Source organism: Rhinolophus sinicus, linkage group LG06, assembly GCF_036562045.2.
Source record: "Rhinolophus sinicus isolate RSC01 linkage group LG06, ASM3656204v1, whole genome shotgun sequence".
Lineage (NCBI taxonomy): Eukaryota > Metazoa > Chordata > Mammalia > Chiroptera > Rhinolophidae > Rhinolophus > Rhinolophus sinicus.
Window position 1 is genome coordinate 119,688,650 of NC_133756.1, and position 27,320 is coordinate 119,715,969.

At 41.0% G+C, this 27,320-nt stretch overlaps 1 protein-coding gene and 1 pseudogene across 5 annotated transcripts in view; one reads left to right on the plus strand and one right to left on the minus strand.

The window, feature by feature from the left end:
* FAM168A (family with sequence similarity 168 member A) overlaps nt 1-27,320 on the plus strand; it is a 189,122-nt gene that overhangs the window by 119,085 nt on the left and 42,717 nt on the right. For all 5 annotated transcript variants that reach the window (XM_074335805.1, XM_074335806.1, XM_019744364.2 and 2 more), the window contains one exon: nt 17,616-17,703. In XM_074335805.1, coding sequence (XP_074191906.1) covers nt 17,634-17,703 — 70 coding nt within the window. In that variant the 5' untranslated portion in view covers nt 17,616-17,633. The remainder of the gene's footprint in view (nt 1-17,615; nt 17,704-27,320) is intronic.
* On the minus strand, nt 8,881-9,426 carry LOC141572440 (10 kDa heat shock protein, mitochondrial pseudogene; annotated as a pseudogene).

Genomic DNA, 27,320 nt, shown 5'->3' on the forward strand with positions numbered 1-27,320 from the left:
CTGTGCCCTTTGCATCCAACAAGCGTGGTTCTGCCAGGTTTTACTGAGCCCTTCTGTCCCGAGACAAAGGATTTGGCCTGATATTCAGAGTTTCAGCTTTTAGCAATGCAGAAGTTCCTGATTCAGTCTTAGACCTCCCATTGCAAGGGCCCAGTAGTCTTTTAACTAACCAGTAAGCAGAGGAGATTTCTTGTGTTTGCATCGAAAAGCAGCCTCGCTGCCACCCTTCTGGCTGGAGGCCAGAGGTCCAGTCTTGGATCTGTTACTGACTTGCTCTGTGACTTGGAGCAAATCATTTGGTCTCTGTTTTCTCTGTTGCAAAATGAACGGCTTGAATGAAGTGACCTTAGAGGTACTGCCACGCTCTAACATTCTTTGGTTCATTTCAGTTAATCAAACTGTGTACTTGTGTGCTTGGCTGTGTATTAGCTGGTGGGGAATGCCATAGGTTAGTTAACAATATAGTCTTTGCTTTCACAGAGCTCATGGACCAGGAGGAAACGAGTCCTATAGATGACTTGACTTGAAGCAGGTCTAGCATGGGGCTACAACCCAGTGTGCTGGGCACAGACGGCAGTTCTCGCTGGGAGGCTCTGTGAAGCCTCATGTGGGGTGGAGTGCTGTGTTTGAGCCTTTGGTGCTGTCTTCACCTTTGTTCTGGTGTTTCCTTCTCCCCATCCCCATATGAGTCCCTAAGCCCATTTTCTTCTTAAACTCTGCCAGTTTTCATAGGCAATGGTGTCCCTCCTTTAAACAAACAAAAATCTAAAGAGTAAAAACACATGCACAGAATCACGGAAATCCTTCCCTTCCTTCTCCATACTCCTACAGTAGTTGTACTAGGTGTACAGGTTGCCTGTAAAATTCCTTTAGCTATTATTTTCTTGCCTTTCTTTTTATTATTTGGAACTACGAATTCAAGCTGCTTATTTTGTCTGCCACCAGGATTTTAAGTTCTGAGTGTTTGGGTCTCATTTTTGCTACTAGATTATGAGCTCCATAACGGCAAACAATATATCTTACTCTCTTGTTGTCAATGCCCCTTCCAAGTGATTTATAAAACAAATACCCCACATTAAAGTGTCATTAAATGTGGGTTTATTTTAAACCAAGACTCTTGGCTCTGGTATAGCTATATTTATTTATTCAGGATGTGCTGTTTATATTGTTGAGTAATTTACAATTTGTAGCAGTCTTTTTTTTTTTTTTTTTTAATTGGGGAACAGTGTGTTTCTCCAGGGCCCATCATCTCCAAGTCGTCCTTCAGTCTAGTTGTGGAGGGCGCAGCTCAGCTCCAAGTCCAATCACCGTTTTCAATCTTTAGTTGCAGGGGGCGCAGCCCACCATCCCATGTGGGAATTGAACCGGCAACCTTGTTGTTGAGAGCTGGTGCTCTAACCAACCAGGCCATCCGGTCGAACCCTCCAAAAGCTCAGCGGCAGCTCCTTGTCTTCAATCTAGTTGTGGAGGGCGCAGCTCACAGGCCCACCCTGTTGTTCAGAGCTCGATCTAACCAACTGAGCCATCCGGCCGCCCTGTAACAGTCTTTTTTTCAGTCTTGATCCTTCTTTCTTGCCTTAACCATATTCTTGTCACTAAGAAATATAATGAACATTCTTTTTTTTTTTTAAAGATTTTATTGGGGAAGGGGAACAGGACTTTATTGGGGAACAATGGTCAAATTGTTGTCCTTTCGATCTTAGTTGTGGGGGGTTCTGTTCAGCTTCAAGTTGTTGTTCTTTCAGTCTTAGTTGTGGAGGGCGCAGCTCAGCTCCAGGTCCAGTTGCCGTTGCTAGTTGCAGGGGGCACAGCCCACCATCCCTTGCGGGAGTCGAACCGGCAACCTTGTGGTTGAGTGGACAGGCTCCAACCAACTGAGCCATCTGGGAGCTCAGCGGCAGCTCAGCTCAAGGTGCCGTGTTCAATTTTTTAGTTGCAGGGGGCGCTGCCCACCATCCCTTGCGGGAGTCGAGGAATTGAACTGGCAACCTTGTGGTTGAGAGCCCGCGCTCCAACCGACAACTGAGCCATCCGGGAGGCAGCTCAGCTCAAGGTGCCGTGTTCAATCTTAGTTGCAGGGGGCAGAGCCCACCATCCCTTGCGGGACTCGAGGAATTGAACTGGCAACCTTGTGGTTGAGAGCCCACTGGCCCATGTGGGAATCGAACCGGCAGCCTTCGGAGTTAGGAGCATGGAGCTCTAACCACCTGAGCCACCGGGCCGGCCCCTGAACATTCATTTTTTAAGCTTTTATTTATTTTATGTGTGTTTTTCCAGACCCATCAGCTCCAAGGCAAGTAGTTGTTTCAATCTAGTTGTAGAGGGTGCAGCTCACAGTGGCTCATGTGGGGATCGAATCAGCACCCTTGTTAAGAGCACTGCTATCTAATCAACTGAGCTAACCAGCTGCCTCATACAGTGAACGTTTTGATGGAAAGAATACTGCGCCTGGAGTGGGGAGTCAGGGTAAAGTCTAGGCAAGTTTTTTTGAGGCTTTTATCATTTGTAAAGTAGAGGCTAATTCCAGCTCTGATTTCCCACTGAGTTGTTAGATGACTGCAGAAATGCTTTGGAAAGTCAAAAATTTATCTTCTAATTTCTTTGACATTTAGCATTTTTAATGTAACATACATTCCCAAAGTACCTATTATGTGCTAAGTCCTGGGCTAGAGGAAATGAAGGAAGAATCAAATATGGCGTTTGCCCTCCAAGGACTTTTACACGTTAGTGGGGCAGCAGGTATAACACAAAGGAATCAAAGGAATGAGCAAAGGGGCTGGGTAGGGAAAATAATTGGGAAAATGTTTTAATGTGGGACTTGCCAGTTTATGGACTTCAGTTGCATTAATCCTAAAGAGAGATGATGATGGCTTAGAGTAAGATGATAGAAGTAGGAGTAGTGAGAATTTGTCTTAGAGGTAGAACAAAAAAGATTTGCTGATGGACTAGTTGTAAAATATTAGAAATAGAGGTGGCAAGACTGACCCCAAAATTTTGCAATTGAAAGGATGGAGTTGCCATTAACTGAACTGGAAACAGGCTTCAGGAGAAACAGATTTCAGGGGAGAAGTGAGTGAATATAAAAATATAGTTGGTATTTAGAGTCTTGAGATTGGGGGCAATGACCTTGGGAGTGCACGGAGATAGAAAAGAGAAGAGAGGCCCAAGCTTTGAGCCTGAGTCACCCAAAGTTCAGAAATTGAGAATGAACTGCCAGAATGATGGGGGGGGGGGAACAAAACAAAAACCTGCCGCCAAAAGTCAGTGAGTTTAGTTTCTGGAAGCCAAGTGAAGAAAGTGTTTAAAAGAGGGAAGAGTGATCAACCTGGCCACATGCTGCTGACATGTCAAGGAAAATGAGAGCTGAAAATTGACGACTAGTTTTAACGTGTGGTGAGGATGTTTCCCCATGAAATAATGATAAAGCCACCATTTGTTAAGTATGTGTGCGTGCTCTGGCAAAACACATTGTCTCATTTAAAATTCCCACCAATGTAAGTAGTAGTTACCTCTCGTATTTCCATTATAAGAAGAGGAAACTAAAATTAAGCTACCCAAGGCCTCACAACTGCTGTGACTTAAAATCTATGTCCTTAACAATTACACAAAGTTGCTAGATAGCACTTTGCACATGTTTCTCCAGGAAAGGCAATGACTGTGCGATAAAACTTGCTGCTGAGAATTTCCAATCTAGTGAGCTTCTGGGTTTGCTTCAGAGAACTAACATATTCTGTTAGGACACTTTGACTCAATCAGTTTTTCAACAAGTACATACATTTCTTTATATCCCCTTCGTATCCTATGTCTCATGACAGATGGATTTAAAATGCATTGTCATACAGCTAATTTGTTCATTTGCCTGTCTTTCCATATAATTGTTCATCCATCCATACAGAGAGTGGTATGAAGGTGATAGATAGAGCAGAACGCTTCCAGTCTGAAGTCGGGAGACCTGGATGTTGTTCAGAGCCTTATGACCCCGACTTGTCATGTATTTCTAGGGCAGTCCCTTTCCTTCTCTGTGCCTCGGTTTTCTCTTCTAAACAAAAATAAAGAAAGCTGTTGGATGCCATGACCAGACCTCTTCCAATGATCTCTCTGCAAATAGATGTGATAGGTAATATGACAGTTGTACTTTTGAAAAGGAGCACCAGTATTTTTATTATATATTGTATCACAGGTCTTAACTAAGAAGATAAAATCTTATAAAATCAGCTTATACATGTGCATTGCAAATCTAGCCTCTTGTAAGTAACCATTAAAGAAGGGCTGTGAGGATTGCTGATTTATAGTCTTTCTAGAAATGCCTGATCACTGTTTCTTGTAGCTTGGGATGTTACAGCAAGTCTGCCTGCAGCAATCCATTTCCAGCAAACTATAACCTTTCTTCAGAGATGTGTGATAATTGCAGGTCATTGTATTGTGCAGTTGTGAAACTGTGGCAAGCAGCCAATTGATTCAGCAAATATTTTCCAAGCACATACCATGTACCTTTGTGCTTGGTGTTAGGAATGAAAGTGATCAAGACAAATCTCTGCCTTCACGGGCTTTACAGCTGGGAGTATGACACATTTATATTAATAGTATGATACATGCTATAGGAGCTTCCCAGTAAAGGTAGTATTTAATTGAGCCCTGAAAAGAAGAGAGGAATTATCCAGACTAAGAGGGAAAATTAGGGAGAATGCCCAAATGATGGAGAAAGGTGATATTTCAGGCAAAGAGAACAGCATGTGTAAAGACTCAGAAGCAAGAGAGTATGGCATGTTCAGGGGAACTCAAAGATCAAATCTGCCGGATTGTAAAGTGTGAAGGCTGGAAAATGCTACTTTGAAATTACAGCCATTTTAGGTATCACATCTGGATTGTGAAACAGCATGATGTCATGGAAAAGACACTGGACTTGGGACACTGGGCACAGGACTTAGGTTTTAGTCCCTGGCTTTCCACTAACCATCCATGGGATCTTGAACAAATTGTATAACTTCGCTGATTCTGTTTCTGTATCTGAAAAATAGTAATCAACTCTTGCACCATCCTTATAAGCTGTGAAAGGGCTACATTATGAAAGCTTTCTGCCAAGCAAAAGTGACATCCTCTCTCTGTTTCATTTTGTTCTAATATAGCACTTTCATTATAGTCACTCTAACATGCAGCTGTTTCCCCACTAAAAGGTGAGTTATTTAAGGGCAGAGGAATGACACATAGCAAGTCCCCAAGTATTTGTGAGGTTTAATGAGTACAAATGGTCTTTGACTTATGATGGGGTTACAAACCGATAAACCCATCGTAAGTTGAAAATATCATAAGTCAAAGATGCATTGAATACACCTAACCTACCGACCATCATAGCTTACTTCACCTAGCCAGTTTCTACTGAATGCGTGTTGCTTTCACACCATTGTAAAGTTGGAAAATTGTAAGTCAAGCCATCATGAGTAGGGGACCATCCGTAATTGGATTCTATATTAAGAGAGATTCCTTCTGAAATTGGTTTGCCCTTAAAAATAAAATAAATAAATAAAAAACCTTGAAGAAATTTTGTATTTTCAAGCATTTGGCTTGAGAGACGATTTTGTTGTGATTTTGAACAACAAAAAGCCATTTTATTAAATCTATTTCAATAGTGGTTGGAATGTGACATTTTGCAGATGAGCATCTCACTTACAGGCAGACTTTTGCGTGAAAAGATTTCTGTTAACTATGGAAGCCTTTTTGATATTGAGATCTTGTTGGACGATTCCTAGAAATCAAAGTTCTCTTCCATTTCTCTTTACATTGAAACATTTTCTGAGATGAAATGACATATACAGAACTGTAAAATTCAGAGATCTAATGTACAGTCTGATTACATTTGGCAGACAGATAAAGAAGCAGATATCTACTATAAAAACTGGGCTTCCTTGCATATCAGACTAATAGAATTAAGGGTGAAAAAAAACACGGAAACTGAGTTGTTAAAAATTTGTTTGGTAAGAAGTTAATATCCTACTAAGCTGCTGAATTCCAATAAAAGCTTTCTTTTTATTTACCCATTAATTAATTCATTCAATTAGTCAACAAATGTTTACTGAGCACTTTTCTTTATACCGGGCACTTTTTTAGAAATTCAGTAGTGAATACAAGATATTAAAAGATATGGTCCCTTCACCTCATGGTGCTTAAAATGTAGCAGGAAGAAAAGAATTGGTGGCCAAGACGTGGAAACAACCAAAGTATCCTTCGATAGATGATTGGATAAAGATGTGGTATATACGAGTATACACAATGGAATACTACTCTGCCATAAGAAAAGATGAAATACTGCCATTTGCAACTATGTGGATAGATCTTGAGATTATTATGCTAAGTGAAATAAGTCAGACAGAAAAAGTCGAGAACCATATAATTTCCCTCCTGTGGGATATAAAACTGAAGGCAACAAAGGAACAAGACAGGCAAATAAAGAAACAAAAACTCATAGACACAGACAACCATTTAGTGGTTACCAGAGGGAAAGCGGGGAGGGAGGATGGTAGAAGAGGATAAAGGGGGTCAAATACATGGTGATGGAAGGAGAACTCACTCTGGGTGGTGAACACATAATGCAATATATAGATGATGTATTATAGAATTGTACACTTGAAACCTATGTAGTTTTGTTGACCATTGTCACCCCAATAAATTTTAATTTAAAAAATTTTAAAAAAGGAAAATAATTGGGCACGCAAATTATAGCTGCAACGAGTATTTATAACACGTTCAGAGAGCTCTGGGATCGTGGAATGGCCTGTAGCAATGCCGCATCTGGCCTCTGAGATCCTTCAGTAAGAGCTGAGTAGAAATAATTCAGAAATGGGGACAGGACGATAATATCACCGCCATGTGTTCCCTCAGACATGTGCTCTAGCCTTTCAGACTACTCGGTATTCTCTGAGGGAGCCTTGTGCAATTTCATGCACGGCCTGTCCCTCCCCTGCTGCCTCTGTAGAATTCCATCCCATGAGGGAATTGAACCAGGGAGTTGTTGAGAGCGCACACTCTAACCAACTGAGCCGTCCGACTGCCCCTCCGAAAGCTCATCCTTCAAAACATAGATCAAATGACACGTTCTTTTGAGATCTTCTATCTCTCTCCCCCTCCCAATTAAAGAGGATTAGGTTCAGCTACATATAACAGAAATCTAAAATAACAGTGGTTTAAAAATATAAGGTTTTATTTTCTCATGTAAAAGTACAGAGATAGGTAGCCCAGGGCTAAAATGGTTGCTCCATCAAGGACACAGGCGCCTTCTGCCATCCTCGGTTTGAGACTTCCGTTGTCAAGGTCACTTCATGGAAAAGAAGGCTGCTGAGCTCCAAGCATTATGTCCTAATTCTAGATAGCAAGAAAGAGTAAGGGAAGAAGGAAGGGCACCACCCCCAGCTCACACTGTTCTCTCTAAGCAACCTTTAAGTAGAATTCCTATACCATATTTCAGTTAAATCCACGGAGCAAAACTAATCACAGCCACATCTACCAAGAGTTTGGGAAATCACGTCCTTGAACTGAGCATACTGCCGCCTAGTGGCAATCAGAGCATGCTCCCCTTCTCTTTGCCCTTTCGTCTTTTCTTTCAATTCCAGCAGTCAGTGTAATAACAGTACTGTATCGCTGTTAATTCTTAGTTTCCATGTCTGTCTCCATCATAGGAATACCCCAGGGACAGAAATGTGTTCTGTTATCTCTGAATTTGTGACACTTGACAGAGCCTGGCACAAGAGGTTTCAGTTCTTGTGTACAAATGAGGGTGTCAAACGACTTAATTCCTTTTAGCTTATAAAAAAATCTGTAACTTTTCTTGAATCACAAATTTGTATTTTTAACAGCTTTATTGACTTATAATTTACATATGATAAAATTTGCCCATTTTAAGTACACCATTCAGTGCTTGTTAGTAAATATATGGAGTTGTGCAACAGTCACCCAAATCCAGTTTCAACCATTTTTATCACCCCAAAGAGATCTCTTGCTCCCATCTATCAATTCCCATTCCTACTCCAAGTTCCAGGTGACCAAGTATCTACTGTCTGCCTTTTCTGAACATTTCATATAAATGGAATCACACACTGTGGTCTTTTGCTTTAGCTTCTTTCACTTAGCATAATTTTTGAGGTTAATTCATATTGTGACATGTATCAGTGGTTTGTTCTTTTATATCGCGGATGTTGATACTTTTATTAAATCTTAAAAGTTATTTTCTTTGGGGTGTCTTTTGCAACTAAATATGTATTTTAATTTATTACAAATTATGTATTAGAATCTACTTCACATACAAACAATCTACTTCAGATACAAACTAACTTTCAGTAGGCTGTAGAAACTTTGTTCAGTGTAGTTCCATTCTCCCTCTGCTTTACTTTGGGCTCTTGTTTTTATATAAATTCAGTCTTTATCCATTATATACCAAACAATACATTTTTAAAGTTATTGCTTTATACCTGTCTATTAAGTCTTATTAAGAGAAAAAAATAGGAAAATATTTACGTTGTCTTTTATATTGACCTCCATAATCACTTTTACTGGTGCTCTTTATTTTTTCATGTGAATTTGAATTACTCTCTATTACTGTTTTCTTTCAGCCAGACGGCTTTAATATTTTTTGAAAGCCAAGTTGCTTGCAATGAATTATCTCAGTTATATGTGGGAATGTCTTTGTTTTTGCCTTTAATTTTAAATGATAGTTTTGCGGGGGTTAGAAATTTTGGTTGACACCTTTTTTTCCCTTTAGTATGTTTTATATGTCATTCCACTGCCTCTGGCCTCCGTTATTTCTTTTTTTTTTTTTTTTTTTTTTGTAGATTTTTATTTGGAAATGTTTGTATCAGTACAGTGGAACTAAATTTTAAGAGACACTAGATGTCATTACTTTGGATATCATTAGTTTATTACAAAAGAGACATGGAAATTATTTACATGATGAGATTTCAGAACTTCAGTGGAATGGGCAGCTTCACGTGATGCCACGTCAGTAGTGATTTATTTCAGTCTACATATTTTCCAAGACTGTCACCATCTCTAAATAAGAAATAATCCTTGTCATCTATAACTACTTTGGTGCCTCCATACTCTGGAAGAAGAACTTTATCTCCAACTTTCACGCTAACTGGTTGAATCTCTCCGCCCTTTCCTTTAGAGCCGGATCCAACAGCTACTACTGTTGCTTGAAATACTTTTCCTTGAGATTTTTCTGGAAGCATAATGCCTCCCTTGGTTACAGTTTCTGCAGCACTCCTTTCAACTAATACTCGGTCAAAGAGGGGGAGAAACTTTCTAAATGCTTGTCCTGCCATGGCTCCGGCAGCAGCAGTTCGTACTCTGCTCTCGCGCCGCGGCCGCAAGGAGAGACCTGCAGTCCGGTTTTCTAGACACATGAACTTTAAAAAACGCTTCCCAGCGCGCAGGCGCTGGCCTCCGTTATTTCTGATGAGAAGTTACTTGTTAATCTTACAAATTATTTTCTCATTGCTTTTGAAAATTTCTCTTTGCATTCAACAGTTTTTACTATGATGTGTATAGGTGCAGATTTTTTTGTGTTTGGTCAACTTGGAGTTCATTGTCTTATCTTGGATGTGTGGTTTAATTTTATTTTTTTTTTAAATCAAATTTGGGAAGCTTTTAGCTTCAAATATGTCTTCAATTTTTTTTTTTTCTTCCCATTTCTTTTCTTTCCCCTTTCTGGAACTCCTGTTAATTGTATGTTGGTTTGCTCACAGATCTCTGACTCTGTTTATTTTTCTTCATTTTTTTATTTTTGTCTTTACAATTACATCATCTATACTGATCTATCTTCAAGTTGATGATTCTTTCTTCTGCCAGTTCAAATTGTTGTTGAATTCCTCTTGTATGTTTTATTTCAGAATACAATTTCCATTTGGTTCTTTATAATTTCTATTTATTGATATTATTTATTTGAGTCATTGTCATCATACTTTCATTTAATTCTTTTTTATTTTTAATTTATTTTATTATTTTATTTTATTTTATTGGGGAATAGTGTGTTTCTCCAGGGCCCATCAGCTCCAAGTCGTCCTTTAATCTAGTTGTGGAGGGCACGCTCAGCTCCAAGTTCAGTCGCTGTTTTCAATCTTTAGTTGCAGGGGGCGCAGCCCACCATCCCATGAGGGAATTGAACCACCAACCTTGTTGTTGAGAGTGCACGCTCTAACCAACTGAGCCATCCGGCTGCCCCTCCGAAAGCTCAGTGGCAGCTCATTGTCTTCAGTCTAGCTGTAGAAGGTGCAGCTCACTGACCCATGTGGGAATTGAACCGGCAACCCTGTTGTTCAGAGCTCATGCTCTACCCTATTTCCCCGAAAATAAGACCTAGCCAGACAATCAGCTCTAATGCATCTTTTGGAGCAAAAATTAATATTAAGACCCTGTATTGTATTATATCACATCATATCATAGCATATCATATCATATATCATATCATCATATCATACCCAGTCTAATATTAAAATGAGACCGGGTCTTATATTAATTTTTACTCCAAAAGATGCATTAGAGCTGATTATCTGTCTAGGTCTTAATTTCAGGGAAACACAGTAACCAACTGAGCCATCCAGCCGCCCCTCATTTAATTCTTTAAATATGGTTTCCTTTATTTATTTTTAACATTTACAATAGCTGATTTGAAATATTTATCTGCTAATTCTAACATCTGGGTCCCCTTCGAGACAATAGCTATAGTCTCCTCTTTTCCCCCTGCTAAATCAGTCACATTTCACTGTTTCTTTGCATGTATCATGATCTTTTTGGTTGACAATTACGTATTGTATATAGCAACTCTTGACTGAGATTCTTCCCCCACTGTTGGGGGCGGGGGTGTTGCTGGCTTTTTTTGTTTACTTAGTGACTTGCTTAGACTATTTTATAGTGTCTGTTTCCTTTGCAGGGTGTGACTGCTGTCATCTCTGGTCTTATTTTTTTTTAACCATGCATATTTATTTAATCATTTAACATGCAAGTAGTTTATTCTGGCTGGATCTTAATTATTGTTTTAATTTTTAAACTTGGCTTTCTAAAGGTCACTCTTGGGTCAGCATAGATAGTGGTCAGCCAATGATTGACTGAAACCCTAGGCCAGGAAATCTCCCACTCTTTGTTGCTGGCTCTGTTTGTCCTTTGGGGAACGCATTCAAACTTGAGGCAGTTTATCATTCTGTTCCTACCTTTACTTTCAGTGTGTTCAAGACCTTACATTCATATAGAGTTAGTAGATTTGGACTCTCCACAGTTTGTTCTTAGCAAGCATAGAGTCTTACAGTCAACCAGATTTTATCAAGACCCGCTATGTCTGTTTTGTTCCCCAGAACTCCCTTTTAAATTTCTGGCTTATCTGCAGGTCTCTTGCCTGCCCTGACTAGTATTATGACCTTAGGCTAGCTGCAGTAGTGGCCTTCCTGGATTGTTTACTGTTGCACCCCAGATTATCCTTTTATTGTTTTTGGCAATGACTCTGGGTAACATCCAGAGCAGATTTTCTATGCTCAGCTTTATATTAAATCAACCCACTCTGGCAGCACTCATTCTCTTGGCCTGTCTTGTCTTCATGGAATTACCCCAGGGAGTTGGAGGTTGGGGGAAAGGGGCCAGCCCCAGGCTAAAATATCACAGATTCTCACTGTTCTGAATATGATTCAGTAACTTTTCATGAATAATCATTTCTCAGTCTGATGTATGCCTTTGGTTCATCTTCAGAGGCCTGAAACGGTTGTGTTATTTTTGACAATTTATTGTTGCTTTTTGGGGAGAGGGCTTGCTAAGCAGTTTAGGTATTCCAGAAAGTCTGCCTCCTTATGTTGTTTTTGACTTCTTTATTTTTATTTAACTTTTAAAATTCCCCAGCTAGACTGTAACCTTCTTTGGGCGACACTGTCTTTATCTTTTCCCTGCAGTATTCATCCCAGTATACATTAAACCTTTGCGCTTTAATTGCTTTATCTGTCAAATGAAATTAATATTAATAAATCTCTGCATTGCTTACTTCAAAGGATCAAGTAAAATAGTGATTAAAATCGCACTGTAAACTATAAGCACTTTGCAAATGGTAAAATTCTTGGAAAAGATTTAAAGTAGTTTACAAACTACAACACAACTTTTAAACACAGCAACCTGTTGTGCATGTGATAACTTCCAAGTATTCACTCTTAATCCCTGGGCTCTTTCCCCCCCTTATCATTTCATGTTCACAGCTTTGCTGTTGATTTGAAAGAAATAAGTCAGGTATTTTTGAAGGCAGTAGCAGGCCACTTGGCAGAACAATTTGGGGATGAATGCCTGTCAGCTCCACCAAGAGGGACGTCTTGAGCCCCTCTGACTGTTTTCTTTCTCATGCACATGCCATTACCTGGCTCACTGCAGCTTGTTCTGCCCAAGGTGATCTGTCAATGGAGGCTTCTCTGGACATTTCAAGCCACGATTATCTTTCATCTGGATTATTTCAATAACATCCTAACTCATCGCCCTGCTTCTCTTTCTTTCCTGTCATCTGATCTCAGCTCAACAAAGTAATCTTAAAATGAGGTCAAGTCATGTCACTCTTCTCAAAACACTCCAGTGGCTTCCTAGCTCATTTAGAATAAAAAACATAGTCCTTATATAGGCCTACAAGGCCCTGCATGATTTGGCCCTCATTACCTATCTGATCTCACTGCCTACTGTTTTCTCTTTCATTCACAGCTAAATTGGCCTCCATGCTATATCTCAAACATGCTTTTACTTAGAGCATTTGCATTTGCTTTTTACTCTGCTTGGACAGTTTCCTCTCAGATATTTGCATGGCTTGCTCTTTCAGCCTATTCAGGTCTTTGCTTAGATGTTACTCAGTGACACTTTTCTAACCATCTTATTTAATGTTGCAGCTCCTCCCCTTGCACTCTTTCCACCCTCAGTGAATTTCTCTATAGCATTTATTGCCATCTGATATACAGTGTATTTTACTTTTAAAAATATTTTGTCTCTTCCTCCCCCCTCCCAACTAGAATGTAAGCAGGAATTTTTGTTGTTCACTGCTGTATCTTAATTCCTCTGTCAAGCATATGTGAGACAAATGGCATCTGGGAAAGAACGTCTAAGGCAGTGTTCTCAAATTTGGGTATCAGAATCTCCTTGGCAACATAAATCATAGATTCCTGAGCCCCATCCTAGATAGAGCCTAGAGGATCTTGTATACCACGTGAAGGAATTTGGGTTTTATTCCCAAGGCTTTTGAGGAGAGTAATGCCGTTATCTAAACTATATTTTAATAAAGAATATATTTAAAAAAAAGAATGTCAAGGTGAATTAGAGTGGGTTAGAATGGGGGAAAAGAGCCCTCTTGGGACTGTTGTAATAGTTCAGACAAAAAAGGATGAAACTTGAACTAGAGGGCAGTAGCAATGAGAAAGGTAGGGTTGTCAGGATTGGTGATCAACTGGGTGTGAAGAAATGGGAGGAATTGACAATGACTTCCATGTTTTTGGCTTAGGTGCTACCATAGGTGGATGGATTGTCAGTCACTCTGCGACAGGCAGTACAGGATGGGAGAATGAGCTCGAGGAAAGATAGTGAGTTTACTTTTGGACATGGTGAATTTGAATTGCTGATGGAGTTATCAGGAAGAAATGTTTCGAAAGTAGGTGTGTGTGTGTGTGTGTGTGTGTAGGTGAGTGTTGTGTTACAATTTTAAGAAAGATATGGATTTGGAAGTTAATTAGGTTTCATGTATCATGAACTAATCTAAACAACTACTAATCAACTTTCTCTATTGATTTGCCTGTTCTGGACATGTCATATAAATGGAATCACACAACATACGGCCTTTTGTGACTGGCTTCTTTCACTTAATATGATATTTTCAAGGTTCATCCATGTTGTAGCATGCATCAGTACTTCATTCCTTTTTATTGCCAAATATTTCATTGTATGGATGATATACTGCATTAAATTTATCCATTCATTAGTTGAACATTTCAGTTGTTTCAACCTTTTGACCATGAATAATAAATAATGCTGCTATGAATATTTGTGTGGACATTTGCATTTCTCTTTGGTATGTACCTAAAAGTGGCATTGCTAGGTCACATGGTAACTATGTTCAGCTATTTGAGGAAGTCCGACTTTTCCCAAAGTGGCTGTGTCATTTTACATTCCCACCAGCATTGTATAAGGGCTCCAATTTCTCTACATCCCTGCCAACACTTTTTATTGAGTATCTGCCCTTTTCATGATAGCCATTTTAGTGTATATGAAGTGGTATGTCATTGTGGTTTTGATTTGCATCTTTTCATGTGCTTATTCGCCATTTATATAACTTTTTTGAAGAACTGTGTATTCAGATCTTTTGCGCATTTTTAAATTGGGTTATTGGCCTTTTTATTATCAAGCTGAGTTCTTTATATATTTTAAATAAAAACCTCTTCTTTTTTTAAGATTTTATTGGGTAAGGGGAACAGGACTTTATTGGGGAACAGTGTGTACTTCCAGGCCTTTTTTCCAAGTCAAGTTGTTGTCCTTTCAATCTTAGTTGTGGAGGGCGCAGCTCAGTTCCAGGTTGCTAGTTGCAGGGGGTGTAGCCCACCATCCCTTGCGGGAGTCGAACCAGCAACCTTGTGGTTGAGAGGATGCGTTCCAACCAACTGAGTCAACCGGGAGCTCAGCGGCAGCTCAGCTCAAGGTGCCGTGTTCAATCTTAGTTGCAGGGGGTGGAGCCCACCATCCCTTGCGGGACTCGAGGAGTTGAACCGGCAACCTTGTGGTTGGGAGCCCACTGGCCCATGTGGGAATCGAACCGGAGTTAGGAGCACGGATCTCCAACCGCCTGAGCCACCGGGACGGCCACCAAATAAAAACCTCTTATCAGATACATGATCTGTAAAAATTTTCTCATTCTATAGGTTGTCTTTTCACTTTCTTTTTTTTTTTAAATTTCATTTTATTAAATTTATTGGGGTGACAATTGTTAGTAAAGTCTTTTCACTTTCTTAATGGTGTCCTTTGAAGCACAAAAGTTTTTAGTTTTGATGAGTCCGTTTATTTTTTTTCCCTTTGGTTATTTGTGCTCTTGTTATCATATTAAGAAACCATTGCCAAATCCAAGGTCATGAAGGTTTATGCCTCTATTTTCCTCTTTCTAAGAGTTTTGTATTTTTAAATCTTTCATTCAGGTCTTGGATCCATTTGGGGTGCTAGTCTTGACCCTGTCCCTTACTTGCTTTGTGACCTTGGACTGCCCATTTGTCTTTTTTCATCTTCACTTTTTTCATCTGTAAAGTAGAAATTGTGTGTGTGTTGTGTGTGTGTGTATAAAACAACAGAAAACAGATCAGAGGTTGCCACGGGCTGGGAGTTACGGGGTGCAGAGGGTATTGACTATGAAGATGAGAGAACTTTCGGAGGCAGTGAAAATACTTTGTGTCTTAGTTGTGGTGTTTGTATAACTGTATACATTTCCAGCGCTCACAGAACTATATACCTAAAAGGGGTAGATTTTACTGTATGTAAATTATACCTCAATAAACCTGTCTTTTCAAAAAAAACCACCTTACAGCAAACTCTGCAAAGAGTGTGTTCCTCTCTTTCCATTTTGAAGTTAGAAGAAACCATGGCTCAGAAAGGTTAGTGGACTCGTCTGTGGGCCCACATTTGGTACGGGGCAGTTCCAGGAGTTGAACCTACATCTGCCTAATCGTAGAGCTGGTGATCTTCCCGCTCATTTTTAGCCGGCCCTGGGAACTGTTCACAGTGTGTGGATTCTGTTGTAAAAGGCTGACTGACATGCCCTGGGAAGCCAGGAACCGGGTCTACCTGTGAGCAGCTCCCCTGAAGTAGCTGTCATATTCTCCAAATTTTGAACCCCTGGCATTAGTCAGGGTTGGAATCGGTGCCGTTAGAGAGTGCTGCCCAGGCCCGGTCTCCTCCTGAGGCTGTGGCCCGCATTTTGGAGCAGCAGGGGACCAGTTTCAAAACTGACGCGTTTATTTGGTTATGAAAATCAATTTCATACTTTGTCCAACCAGCAAAATAGAGTACCTTCTCAGGAGGAGAGTGATCAGATGTTTACAGGGCCAGTTGTGGTACTTAGCACTTTAAGTCTTCCTTACCCTGGTTTGTTTAGCGGAAAACGGGTTGGATAGACGAGAGAGCCGAGGCAGGGAAAGTATACAGGTAGTTTTCTGTGTTGTCACATCGTCACCATCATCATTTACATCCGCGTGTCACTTTACAGTTTGCAATGTATTTTAAGATCTGTGATCTCTCTTAATTCTCTCAGTACCCTGTCAGGAGATTAGTGCTTGTATTTAGAGAGTATGTTACTTGGCTGTATTCTTGGACAACTGGCCACAAGAATATTTTTTCCTTAAGTGTGCTGCAATAATGTATCTCCTATAACTTTCATCCTCAAATTGTTCTAGTTTCAGTTTGCAACTGGTGGTAGTTTAATGTAGCCTGTCGCCCTGTGGTGGTTTGCCAGGGCTACACTGAGTACATTTCAGGAAGTGCTAGCCTCTGAAATTGACCAGCGGCATTTTCCTTCCTCCCTGTTTGACCATCTCAGCTTCCTCTCCTTAGGAACCCGTCTTTTCTCCACCTCTCATTCCAGAACCCTGGACAGACTAATTAATCGCTGAGCAATTGTCCTGTCCTCAAGCCAGCTGTTAACTGCTTGTCTTCAACCTTTATTTGACTTGTGTCCTATCCTGAGGTGCTACAGGAAAAGTTAACAACCTAAAAAATTGCCCATCTATCATGTGAGCCTAGTTAGGAGGGAATTGTTTGATTTTTATGAAGTGTAAATAATATATTTGGAGACACGTTTTCAAACACGTGTCGGCCTGTTTATCAGAGATGGTTCCCTAAGCAAGGTGGGACAAATTGGCTGGCCAGTAGAGCTTAATGACAGATTTTCTGTTCATCAGAATGAAGAACGTGCTTTATGAAGATAACAGAGCACTTGTGCAGGTGATATTTACTACACACAAAGTTCCAAGTTTATTTCTTTCCCTTGAATAAATTTTGAAAGAGGTCTTGGCTGTGTTTCCTTGTTTGCATTAAAATGATCAATGGCAATAGATACCCGTTTTTTTCAAAGCTATTGGTAGTAGCTTGTGTCTTGTGCTCTGTAGGTGCAAAGAGTGGGGGAGACACTTGCTGTGCTCGTCAGGCACCTGGGCTCCCCTGGAGAACAGAAGTGTCTGCTTTCCTGACTCCTGGACTAGCATTCTTAGAAGGGACCTCGGAGAGCCTAAACGAATTGGTTTCGCATCAGTGCAGTGAAGTCCGGAGAGGGGAAGTGACTTGGCCAGTGCCACACAGTGCACTAGCGACAGAATCGTCTGTGGGGTAGTGGAACTAGCACTGAACTGAGAGCCAAAGGCCTCAGCTGACATTAGGCAAGTTGTATCCCCTCTGTGCTTCCCAGTATCTTCATCCGTATAGCGGGAAAAATGTCCAGCATAGGGCCAGGTACAAACAAGTGGCTTTTTGTTTAGTCCTCTTTCTCCTATACTGTGTCGCTTCTGTGAGTGTAAACTGAAGACTGTAGAGAGGAAGCTGAAGTCAGGGAGAAGGAGGAATCAATAATCAAGGCTGTTCTCTGTGTTTCTCTGTAGGACCCTCAGTCTTCTGCGATGAACCCTGTTTACAGCCCCGTGCAGCCCGGGGCTCCTTATGGCAACCCCAAGAACATGGCCTACACAGGTGAGTGGCGTGGGACGGCTCTCATTTTGAGAAACGGCGGTTAAGGACATGACCTAATAACTTGCTGAATGACTTTTGTATACTGTCCTCCAAAAGCTCTGCTAAGGCTTGGGAACTTACAGAAAGTGGAGATTGAAATGACATTAAGACTAAGGTAAGGATTATTGAGTTGTCAACTAGGGGTAAGGAAGGAAGGTAAATTTATTTGTTGCGAACCACGGGCCTGCCCTGTGTGGGCACGTTGATCTTAAAGCGGTTCTCCGTGTGCCGTTGATGACCAGCATGTCACAGGTGAGAAAGCCGTAGTCACAGTAAGAGGCCACAAAACAAAAATGTAGATACTTGAACCCAGGTCTGATGATTCTGAAGGCAGATTTTTTTTTTCCTCCCCCTGAACTGCGTACCAGTTTCCTACTCCTCTGGCTTTATGTATATTGTCCGTCTGTCTGGAATGCCATTGTCCCCTGACAACTGCATCTTTAAGAATTCAGCTCTGAACTCAGACAGCACTTTTCCAGGAAGCATTCTCTCCCTTATGCGGCCTCAGGCAGGATTTTTAACCTTCCAGAGCTTCAATGTTCTCCTTGTAAAATGAGGGCAATAGCATGGCTTTATTGTATAGGCCTGCGATAAGGATTCAATGAGCTAGTGTAAGGCACTCAGCGTCTCTTATCTGGCACAAAGTCAACGCTTAATAATGGTTGTTATTATTTACAAATAAATAAAGATGGGCAGGATGCATGGTAATGGCAGTGAGTGAGAAAATGTATGTAAGTTGCTACCACGGTGCTTTACATATCACCGGCCTTCAAAAATACGATGAATTTAAATCCAAGGTGAAGGGAACGTATGACGACCCCACGGAGGTAAGGAGGTATGGTCAGAGTACAGTAGATATTGGAGATTAGCTGGAGTAAAGCATATATAAAAAGGGCAAAGTGGGAAATGAAGCTCAGAAAGCTTCAGTAATGGTCTTGATGGCAGGGATCTGAGAACTTTGCTTGTTCTGAATTTGGTTCTATAAGAACACTACAGGGTGCTTCAGAAATTCCTCAAATATTTGATTTGATTTAAAATATATATATATTTAGAACTATTACAAAGCACGCATAAACAAAAGTTGATCAATGTGTTAACTGAAGCTTCTAAGAATGCATGTTAATTTAAAACAAAACAAAACATTGCCAACATTTGCAGCTACTTATGTTTGTGTAATAAATCAGGGTTTTCCTAATGCTCCTAAATAACATTCAGAAACATATCAGAGGTTGAGCCTGATAGGGCTATAGCTGTCATCACTAACTTTGAGTTTCTTATGTTTGTGTCGATCGGAGCAGCTTTTATTATCTTAATTTATCCTTAATAGTATTTTCTGTTTGAACTTCTATTGTATGGTTATTTCACCAACCAGGACCCATTGGGCAGAACCCCATGCCTCACTGGCTCGGGGAGCCTGTTACCGTTTCCCTTCCCAGTTCAGAGTGTTCCTTCCAGCAACCCTCTATGCTTTGGCCAGAGAGGACTGAGCTGCTTTGGCAGACAGAGCCCAGGGGAATCTTGTGGGTTTCCTGTGATCCTGGCGGCCTTCATTCCTACTGAATTGCTAAACTTGAGAAGGAAGAGGACAGTTGCATTTATCTATTGGTTTACACAAACAAGGTGAGGCAGTGTGATATGCTGGCAAGGGAACAGACCTGTCTCTGCGTGGCACATCGTAGAACTTGGTAAATGTTTTTTGATTGAATGAACAACAACCAGCTTCAAATCCCAGGTCTGTTAGATGACAGCTAGGTGACTTTGGACAAGTTGCTTAACCTCCCTAAATTTATTTTTTCTTCAGTAAACTAGGATAATATTATCTATTTCATAGGGTGGTGGTGAGAATTAAATGAGATAATTAGTGCTCTTCCAGAGGGAGAGAGGGAGGATCGTCTTTGTTTCTACAAATCACCAAGGAATAGTATCATCCTGGAACTGTTTTAACTTCTCTTAAAAATCCTACATTCTAGGACCACATAGGTAGTATAAACGCACACAACTAGAATAAATTCAGTTTTAACACAGTCCAAAGTTTCAAATTCTTAGGGAAACTTTCTTTTTGAAGCTAAGCTTCCTGTTGTCTCTCTGTACTTTTGAGTCCGTTTACTTATTTATTTTTTTACTGATAATATGATTCAACTAAGGCCTCAGCTTTATGCAGGGGAACTTGAGGCCTAGCTCATGGCCTCTCCACGGCCCAGCGCCTCATCTCCCACCCCCAGTGGCTTTAAAAAGCAAGCCCTTTGATTGCCCAGGGCAAGAAACCTTCCTGGAGCAGTTCAATTCAGCTTGCTGTGACAGTTCCTGATTTTCAGTTTCTTTTTCTTTCTTAAAATCTCAATTCTGCCTTTGTGTGTTACATAACATAACATTTGTTATCCTTTATCTACCTTTTCTAGGTGCTATGCAGTAGGCAGATTTTCAGGTTATCTTTTCCTCCACATTACTGGAAATAGAAAATCCATGTGAGATGATTTGTAAACAAGTACCAAATACAGTGCATTAGAATAAACATTTGTTGTTGTTAGTAACAGTAATGATTTTGTTAAAGAATATTAATTACCATTTGGGAAGCACATGCTAGGTACTTTATATATGAATTGTAATCTTATTAATCACAAACCCTGTAGTACTCTTCCTTTACAGTTAAAGAAACTGGTAGTTTAATTCAGGTCATATGACTTGGTCAGGTGTATAGTGTAGCTTCTAATGGATGAGGAAGGATTTGACCTTGGGTCTTTATGATTTCAAAGTGTATGTGCTTTCTGTTATAGCAAGCTGATCTGTCTTAAAATATGTGCTCCTTTCACTGCTCCCAGTGATAAGCTAGGGAAGAGGGTTGTCTTTGCAGTTTCTAGGACTAGGGAGCCCCACCTTTGAGGAGCCAGCAGCCCCTCCATGGACTCCCCCCTCCCTTGATCTGTAAGAATGGGGAAGACACTGACATGTAAGGAAACAATTATAGTCCATCAAGATAAATGCTATCTCATAGGGATGCACCACTGTTTTCCCAGAGCCTAACGTAATAAATAGTTGCACAGATTGCTGTGGAAACATGGTGGGTATACGGGAGAGGCCACAACTCTGTCAGAGGCTGGTGTCAGGAAAGACTTCTGAGAAGCCACGCCTGGAACGGGGTCTCGAAGCATGAGATGGATGGAGTTCTCAGTTCCAGGTCCAGGTCGGTCCTAACGACTACAAGACACTAGACAAAGCCTGCCCGTCTCTGTCTCTTTCTCTCTTTTTAAATTTTCATAAAGAGTTTATTTGAGCCAAATGGATGACATTTATGGGGAGCAAGATCTCAAATGCCCCTTCCTGCCTTTCTCTTTTGCCTTCACTTTCCCATCCAGGCTATAAGGGGCTTACCTGAGTTGTTTAAGTTTCCCTTCCAGCTCTTAACCTTCCGAGCATTAATCTATACATTTCTGTTAGCTCTCTCTCTTTGTAAAACAACTGGCTACCTCATTCCCTTAATCTATTTCTTTTGCCCCTTCTTGAATACAATTTTCTGTACCCCTTCTTGGATACCCTGGCATTAATGAAGGGTTCAGAAACAGGGAAGATGAAGTGAGCCCAGTACCCTGCTCAGACCCTGTCCTACTGCGTCAGGATCTTCTGTCAGTCCAGGGCTTCTTGCCCCAGAGCTCCTGACATTCTTGAGCAAGACCAACAGGAAACCACGAAAGCCTTTCCACAAGTATTCTCCTGTGAAAGGTCAGGTACAGCCATAGCCTCCACCAGTGAGTGAGTTCCCATTTCTTGCTAAATACACGGATGCAATTTAATTTCGTTTTCTATGTAGTTACTTATGATTCTTTCTTAGTCAAAGAAGATATATAATTTGGTGGTTCTGAGTACAGCTGAAAATTGGTGGAATGTTGACAAAAGATTTGAAGAGCTTTTGGCTATGTTGCAAAGATTCTCACTGGAATGATTTCTGTTGCTTAATATAGTGGGGAACCCCCTTCCCCATAGAAGTCAGAAGACCTGAGTTTGATTCCTGGCTCTGCCTCTGACTGAAAACTTGAACAAGTCACTTTACTTCCAAGGGCCTTAGTTTTCTCCTCTATAAAGTAGGAAAAATAACTCCTACCCTACCTATCACTTGTTTATGAGACTTTAAGGAGATAATTGATCTCGAAGAGCTTTTTAAATAAGATAAAACTAGTCAAGAGTGGAGCTGGGTCTGAGGGTGGACTGACTGTTTTTTTCCTGAAGGTTAACTGCTCAGCCAGCCAGCTGAGGCCCCAAGGGAGGCTAGCAGGTCGATGAAATTAGCGACTTGACTAATGCCAAAACATTCTTTTTTGTGTGTTTTGAAGACACCTCTCTGGCATTTGGGGGCAGAATTAGCCTGCTTTCTAGAGTCTACTTCCCAAATAATCACAGGGTTTGAGAGCAGAAATTGAAGAAGTCTAGAGCCTGGAAAGAAAAAGAACGCCTGAGTAGAGCGGGCACTCTCTTAAGCTCCGTATACTGCACAGTAAGTTTGTTTCTCCTGTGGGTGGGTTAATCACATCTATTGCTCACTAACAATAGTGGTTGCTATTTGTTGAGCACGTATTATCAGCCAAGCACAATGTGTTGGAAACTTTCCCACCCAAGTATATCTGACATCAGAGGACAACAAGTTCATTCCTGGATTGATGGGGAAATAGCCCAGAGCAGGTATTCTAAGATTAAAATTTATTTGAAGTTTATGTGTTATCTTCAAAACTCATATGAATTTTACCTTAAGTCACCATTATATAGTCATAGTTGTTTTCTGTAAAACAAATACTTTGAATTATTTACCATCTGGTAAATATTAACATCCCAGGAAGGATACCATATTTAATTCAGTGTTTTCATATACCTGTATTGTTGAGCACCCCCAGGTTTCCTGTACCCAGTTTGAGAACTTAATCCTTATTATACAAGTGTGCTAGTAGATATAGACGCAAGTCCAGAAAGATGGAGAGACTTGTCCCTGTCACAGAGCCAGAAAGAGGCAGAGCCAGAATCTAGTCTAACCACTGAGCTAGCATGTGGTTTGTGTTTGCTGCCTGATCATTGCTTATATTTCTGTACCTCTCATTGCTCTCGCAGGCACTCAGCGCTTAACAAGTGCCCAACACGACGTAAACTTGCAGTGAATATTGATTGGCCGAATGAATAAGTGACTAAATGATTAAGCCCATAATACTGAAGCCTTTTCAGAGTCCCTAAGTCTCTGGCAAATTGACTTCAGAGCTGGGATAAATGTCTTTGTTCTCTACAGCAGTGATTCACAGTTGCTGTAAGCCTGTGCTTCCACACAGAAAATAATGATATTTGTAGAGAACTCTGAATCAACAGACGAGGCAGCCCAGGAGCTCCCGTGCCCTGCTTCCTTCCCAGACTCCCGAGAGCTTAAGGAATCAGTATCTCAATTCACCTGTAACACGCTGACAGCTCCTAAGCTGCCATGAAATGTACTAATATCTCAGAATTACCTGGTTTTGTTTGTCTCCCCCTCGCCCAGGACGCCCGCTCACACTCTCCCTTCCCCATCCTACCCATTCACCCCTTATCATTACTGTCGTGAGCATAGATGTGTTGTGGACAAAGCTTGAGAATCATTGTTTTAAAGTTTCGGGGGTATTTTTAGTAGCAGTTAAGGTGGTAAATAGTCTGTGCACACTTAGGGATAGTGGTGAACCTCCACTGCTGACTCGTCCTTTCTTCCCGAGGCCGGGCAAGAAAGAATTTCTTCCTCGGAGAATTCCTCTTCTGAAAATGCACAGGCATTGCCCAGTGTCCTGAAGCATTTGGAAAGAGAAACCTGTAGAAATCTGTCACTATTGGCTTTTAGGGATTTGTGTGTATTGGTGGGGAGGGCTGGGGAAGGTATTGTTGTTGTTGTTTTATTTATTTATTTTTTTAAAAAGCTCTAAGCAAGATGAATAGCATGACATTGTGAATGTCTTCTTAGGGTTGGATAGGTGTTTCAGGTATCTGAAGGTGTCCAGTTGTGGCTTTTCAAAGTCTCAGTGACTGATTGATTTATACCTTAAAGCGGTGGCTTCTAAGTCTAGTGCCCAGGCCTAGGAATTGTTAGAAATGCAAATTCTTGAGCCCTACCCCAGAACTATGAATCAGAAATTCTGGAGGAGGTTCCCAGCAATCTGTTTTTACATGCTGCCTTAAGTGATTCTGATATTCATATCTGCCATTTAGAAAATGTTCAGTAAATAGGCTTTTTCTTCTCCCCCAATTCGATGATCTTGTCTAGGAATCTTGCCATTGTGAATGTCATAATTCCCGTGGAAAATACCCTTGAGTCTCAAACAGCTTTAGAAACAGATCATGTGTCCACTATGACACATGTGTCCCCTATGACAGGAGTGGCTGGCCCCTTCTCAGATGGGGTGGCCTGTGGGCAGGCAACTTAAACCCAGGACCCAGGAATAGACGCTACAGTTTTCAAGAAGATGGCCAACAATCCTGTCTTTTTCCTTGCACATCTTAGGAAGACTAAACAATTAGCCCCAAAAACCGGCTTTAGAAGACTCATGTTGGGTGAGGTCAAAGTGTGATGACTTGAAAATTGCTCAGCTGGTGGGGGAGGTACTTCAATTTAAGTGTCTACATCAAATTTTTGCTATTACTGTTCTCAGGAGGAAAAGAGGCAGAACAATCAGTAGTTTTTGGTCTTGTTTAAACTACAAAACCATACTTCTTGTTACCTCCAAAGGTCTCTGGCTGCCAGAGAGAAGTTTGGGCCTTCACTATCACCACAGGTGCTGTCACACACACTTGTAAGTTGATGCTGAGTTCCTTGAACTCTGTCATGTTACACCTGCATGGCCGGAGACCTGGAGTCTTTGTGGTACCGTCATGTGGGTAGGGGCGAGCAGCCAGGACCTGACTGCAGACCTTCCCTCCCTGTCCTTCCTTAGGGTAGACCCTGAGCTGGGAGAACTGAATTCAGAGATGCGGAGAAGAGGGCTGGGTACAGTATCCAAAAGGGTGACCTGTCCCGAGCAGCTCTGGTGGGATTTAGGTTACTGATAGGCCTGAGTTTCCAGAGGAGCTTGGAGCCTCGAGGAGGAAAGTGGAATAATTTATATTATTATCATTTTCATCATTTGAGTACTTGTTCTCTACCAAATACAGTGCTAAGTGTTTCTCATCCAGCCTAGTGGTTAAGACTGCCTCGTTTTGAATCTTAGCCGCATCATTTGATTATTCTGTATCACGTGTAAAATGCCTGAAGATGCTATTTGAAGACTTGACTAATGGTAATTTAAACACATAGGTATATTTTTCTCACGTAAAAATTCTGGGGGGTCAGTGGCAGGTGGCACTAATTTTATTATATCAGTGATTTCAAGATCGGTGTCCTCTGACTCTTGATCTAAGGTGGCTGCTACAGGTGTTGGCATCATGTCTGTGACTGAGGCAGGAAAAGGGGTAGAAAGGACCATCAGTGATGTTTGTCATTTTACTAGGAAAGTAAAATTCCCCAAATTCCCCAGGAGACGTTTCTATATATCATTGGTCAGAACCGGGCTACCTGGCTACTCAGTGCTAAGGGCTAGGAAGGGCTGGACAGCAAGGAGCTTTTCCAGCCTCCGTAGTGTCGAAGGGCGGACGAGGTTGGGAATGAGCACTGGGTCAGCGCGCCATGGTCTGCCACGATGTCTTGGGCAAATAAGTTAATTCTCTAAGTGGTTTCCTCATCTATAAAATAAAAAAATATAATAGAACCTACCTCATGAAGGGATGGTGAGGATTAAATGAGATCAGTATAAGGTGCTTAGCATGATACTTAATATATAATAAGTAACAATATTGTTTTTATTACTAGCATTATTGTCATCTCAACTCTCTGCCAAGTAATTATTATCCCATTTTATGTAAGAGGAAGTTGAAGTTCAGTGAGTGGAAGCAATAACTTGCCTGAATTCACAGACTTTGAAATGGCAAAACTGGGATTAGAACCTATATGTGAATCTAAAGTCTATGCTCCTTTTTCTACACTGGGAGTTGAGTCAGCAGAGAAGTATTGGTGAGCTGGTGAGTGAGTCTGTCTTGGCGAGACCCACGGCCCCAGCCACAGGCTTGATAATTAGGGATGAAAGGAGACTGGAAAGAATGGATTGGACAGTGAGAATGCAAGCAGAAGGCCCTGTCTGGACACGGAAGGGCAAAGAGTACCACACTTAGGGGGTCATCGCTGGGCTGATTCAAGAGCCATCAAATTGGAGGATGAATATTTGAGGAAAAGGGCAATATAATTTGATAAGAACTGTGTAAGAAAAGCCAGTTATGGGAGTAGCCGGAAGGGACCCTTAATCTAGCCTGGAGACAGAAAGGTCAGTGAAGGGTTTTGAAAGAAGGACATGAAGTGAAGGGCAAGGCAAGGACAATCCAAGGACTGAGGACAGCTTAACAGTGACATGGAAACAGACAGTCGAATGGAGTATTCTAGAACAGCTGTGCATTTGGTGTTTGTGAATTGTACAGTGCCAGGCCAGGAATGGCAAGAACGGAAATCTCTAGATGGATAGGGTCCAGCCTCGTATGGTCCTTATGCCATGCTAAGAAATTTGGAACTTTGTCCTTAGAAATAACCATTATCGTTTGGATACTTGTTTGGAATTTTATCTTTGGCCACCAGAGAGTTTTAGGCATGGTGGATAGATTGGCATTTTTGAAAGATCTCTCTGGATGTGTGAGCAGGATGTATTGGAGAGAGAAAATGGAGGTTAGAGGATAAGTTAGGAGGTTCTTAAAATAATTCCGTCAAGAGACCTGAACTAGGGGTGGTATTTAGGGATGGAAGAAGACTGGAAAGAATGGAGGGGATGGAGAGGACATGTTTGAGACATTTTTAGACAGAGCGGTGTCTGGCATACAGTAGACATTGAATATTTGTGGAATATGAATGAATAAGTTAGGACTTGATGTTGGATTTGGGGAGTGAGGGAGAAGGAATAATCTGGACTTATCCCAGGCTTCTTCTGGCTGATGTGATTGGTTGCGTGGTTATTATGCGTTTTATTGAGTTCTTGGGAGTACCGAGGCCAGAATGTGTTTCTCAGGTATTTTTCTCATAACTTGGGGAATCCCCCTTTTTCCTAGTCCTGGGATTTCTAAACTTAATATACCTTGATAATTACAGGGCAAGATAATGCTATTCCCATTTTACAGATTTGGAAACTGAGGTACAGAATAGTTAAGTGACTTGCCTGGGATCATCCAGCTACTCAGGGTTAGGAGATCCTCTTTCTCTTCAGCATGTTGCCTTTGTGTAAGACTCTTGAACTTCCCACTATAATTTCAACTGATTATAGGCCATAATAAAACAAGCAATAAAATTCAGATTAGCTTGATCTAATTACTCAGCTGTTAAGACGAGGCCATGAGTTAATTGTAATTCAATACACCTTCTAATTCAATCCAGCACAGTAGAGTGTACAGTATCATTTGCGTTGTGCAAAGATCTACTGATGCCTCCTTAGTGTTAAGAGGAAAAAATAAAATAACTCAGAGCCACCATTCCCCTACCCTTATTCTTCTTTATAAGATTGATCTGATTTCATTCTTAA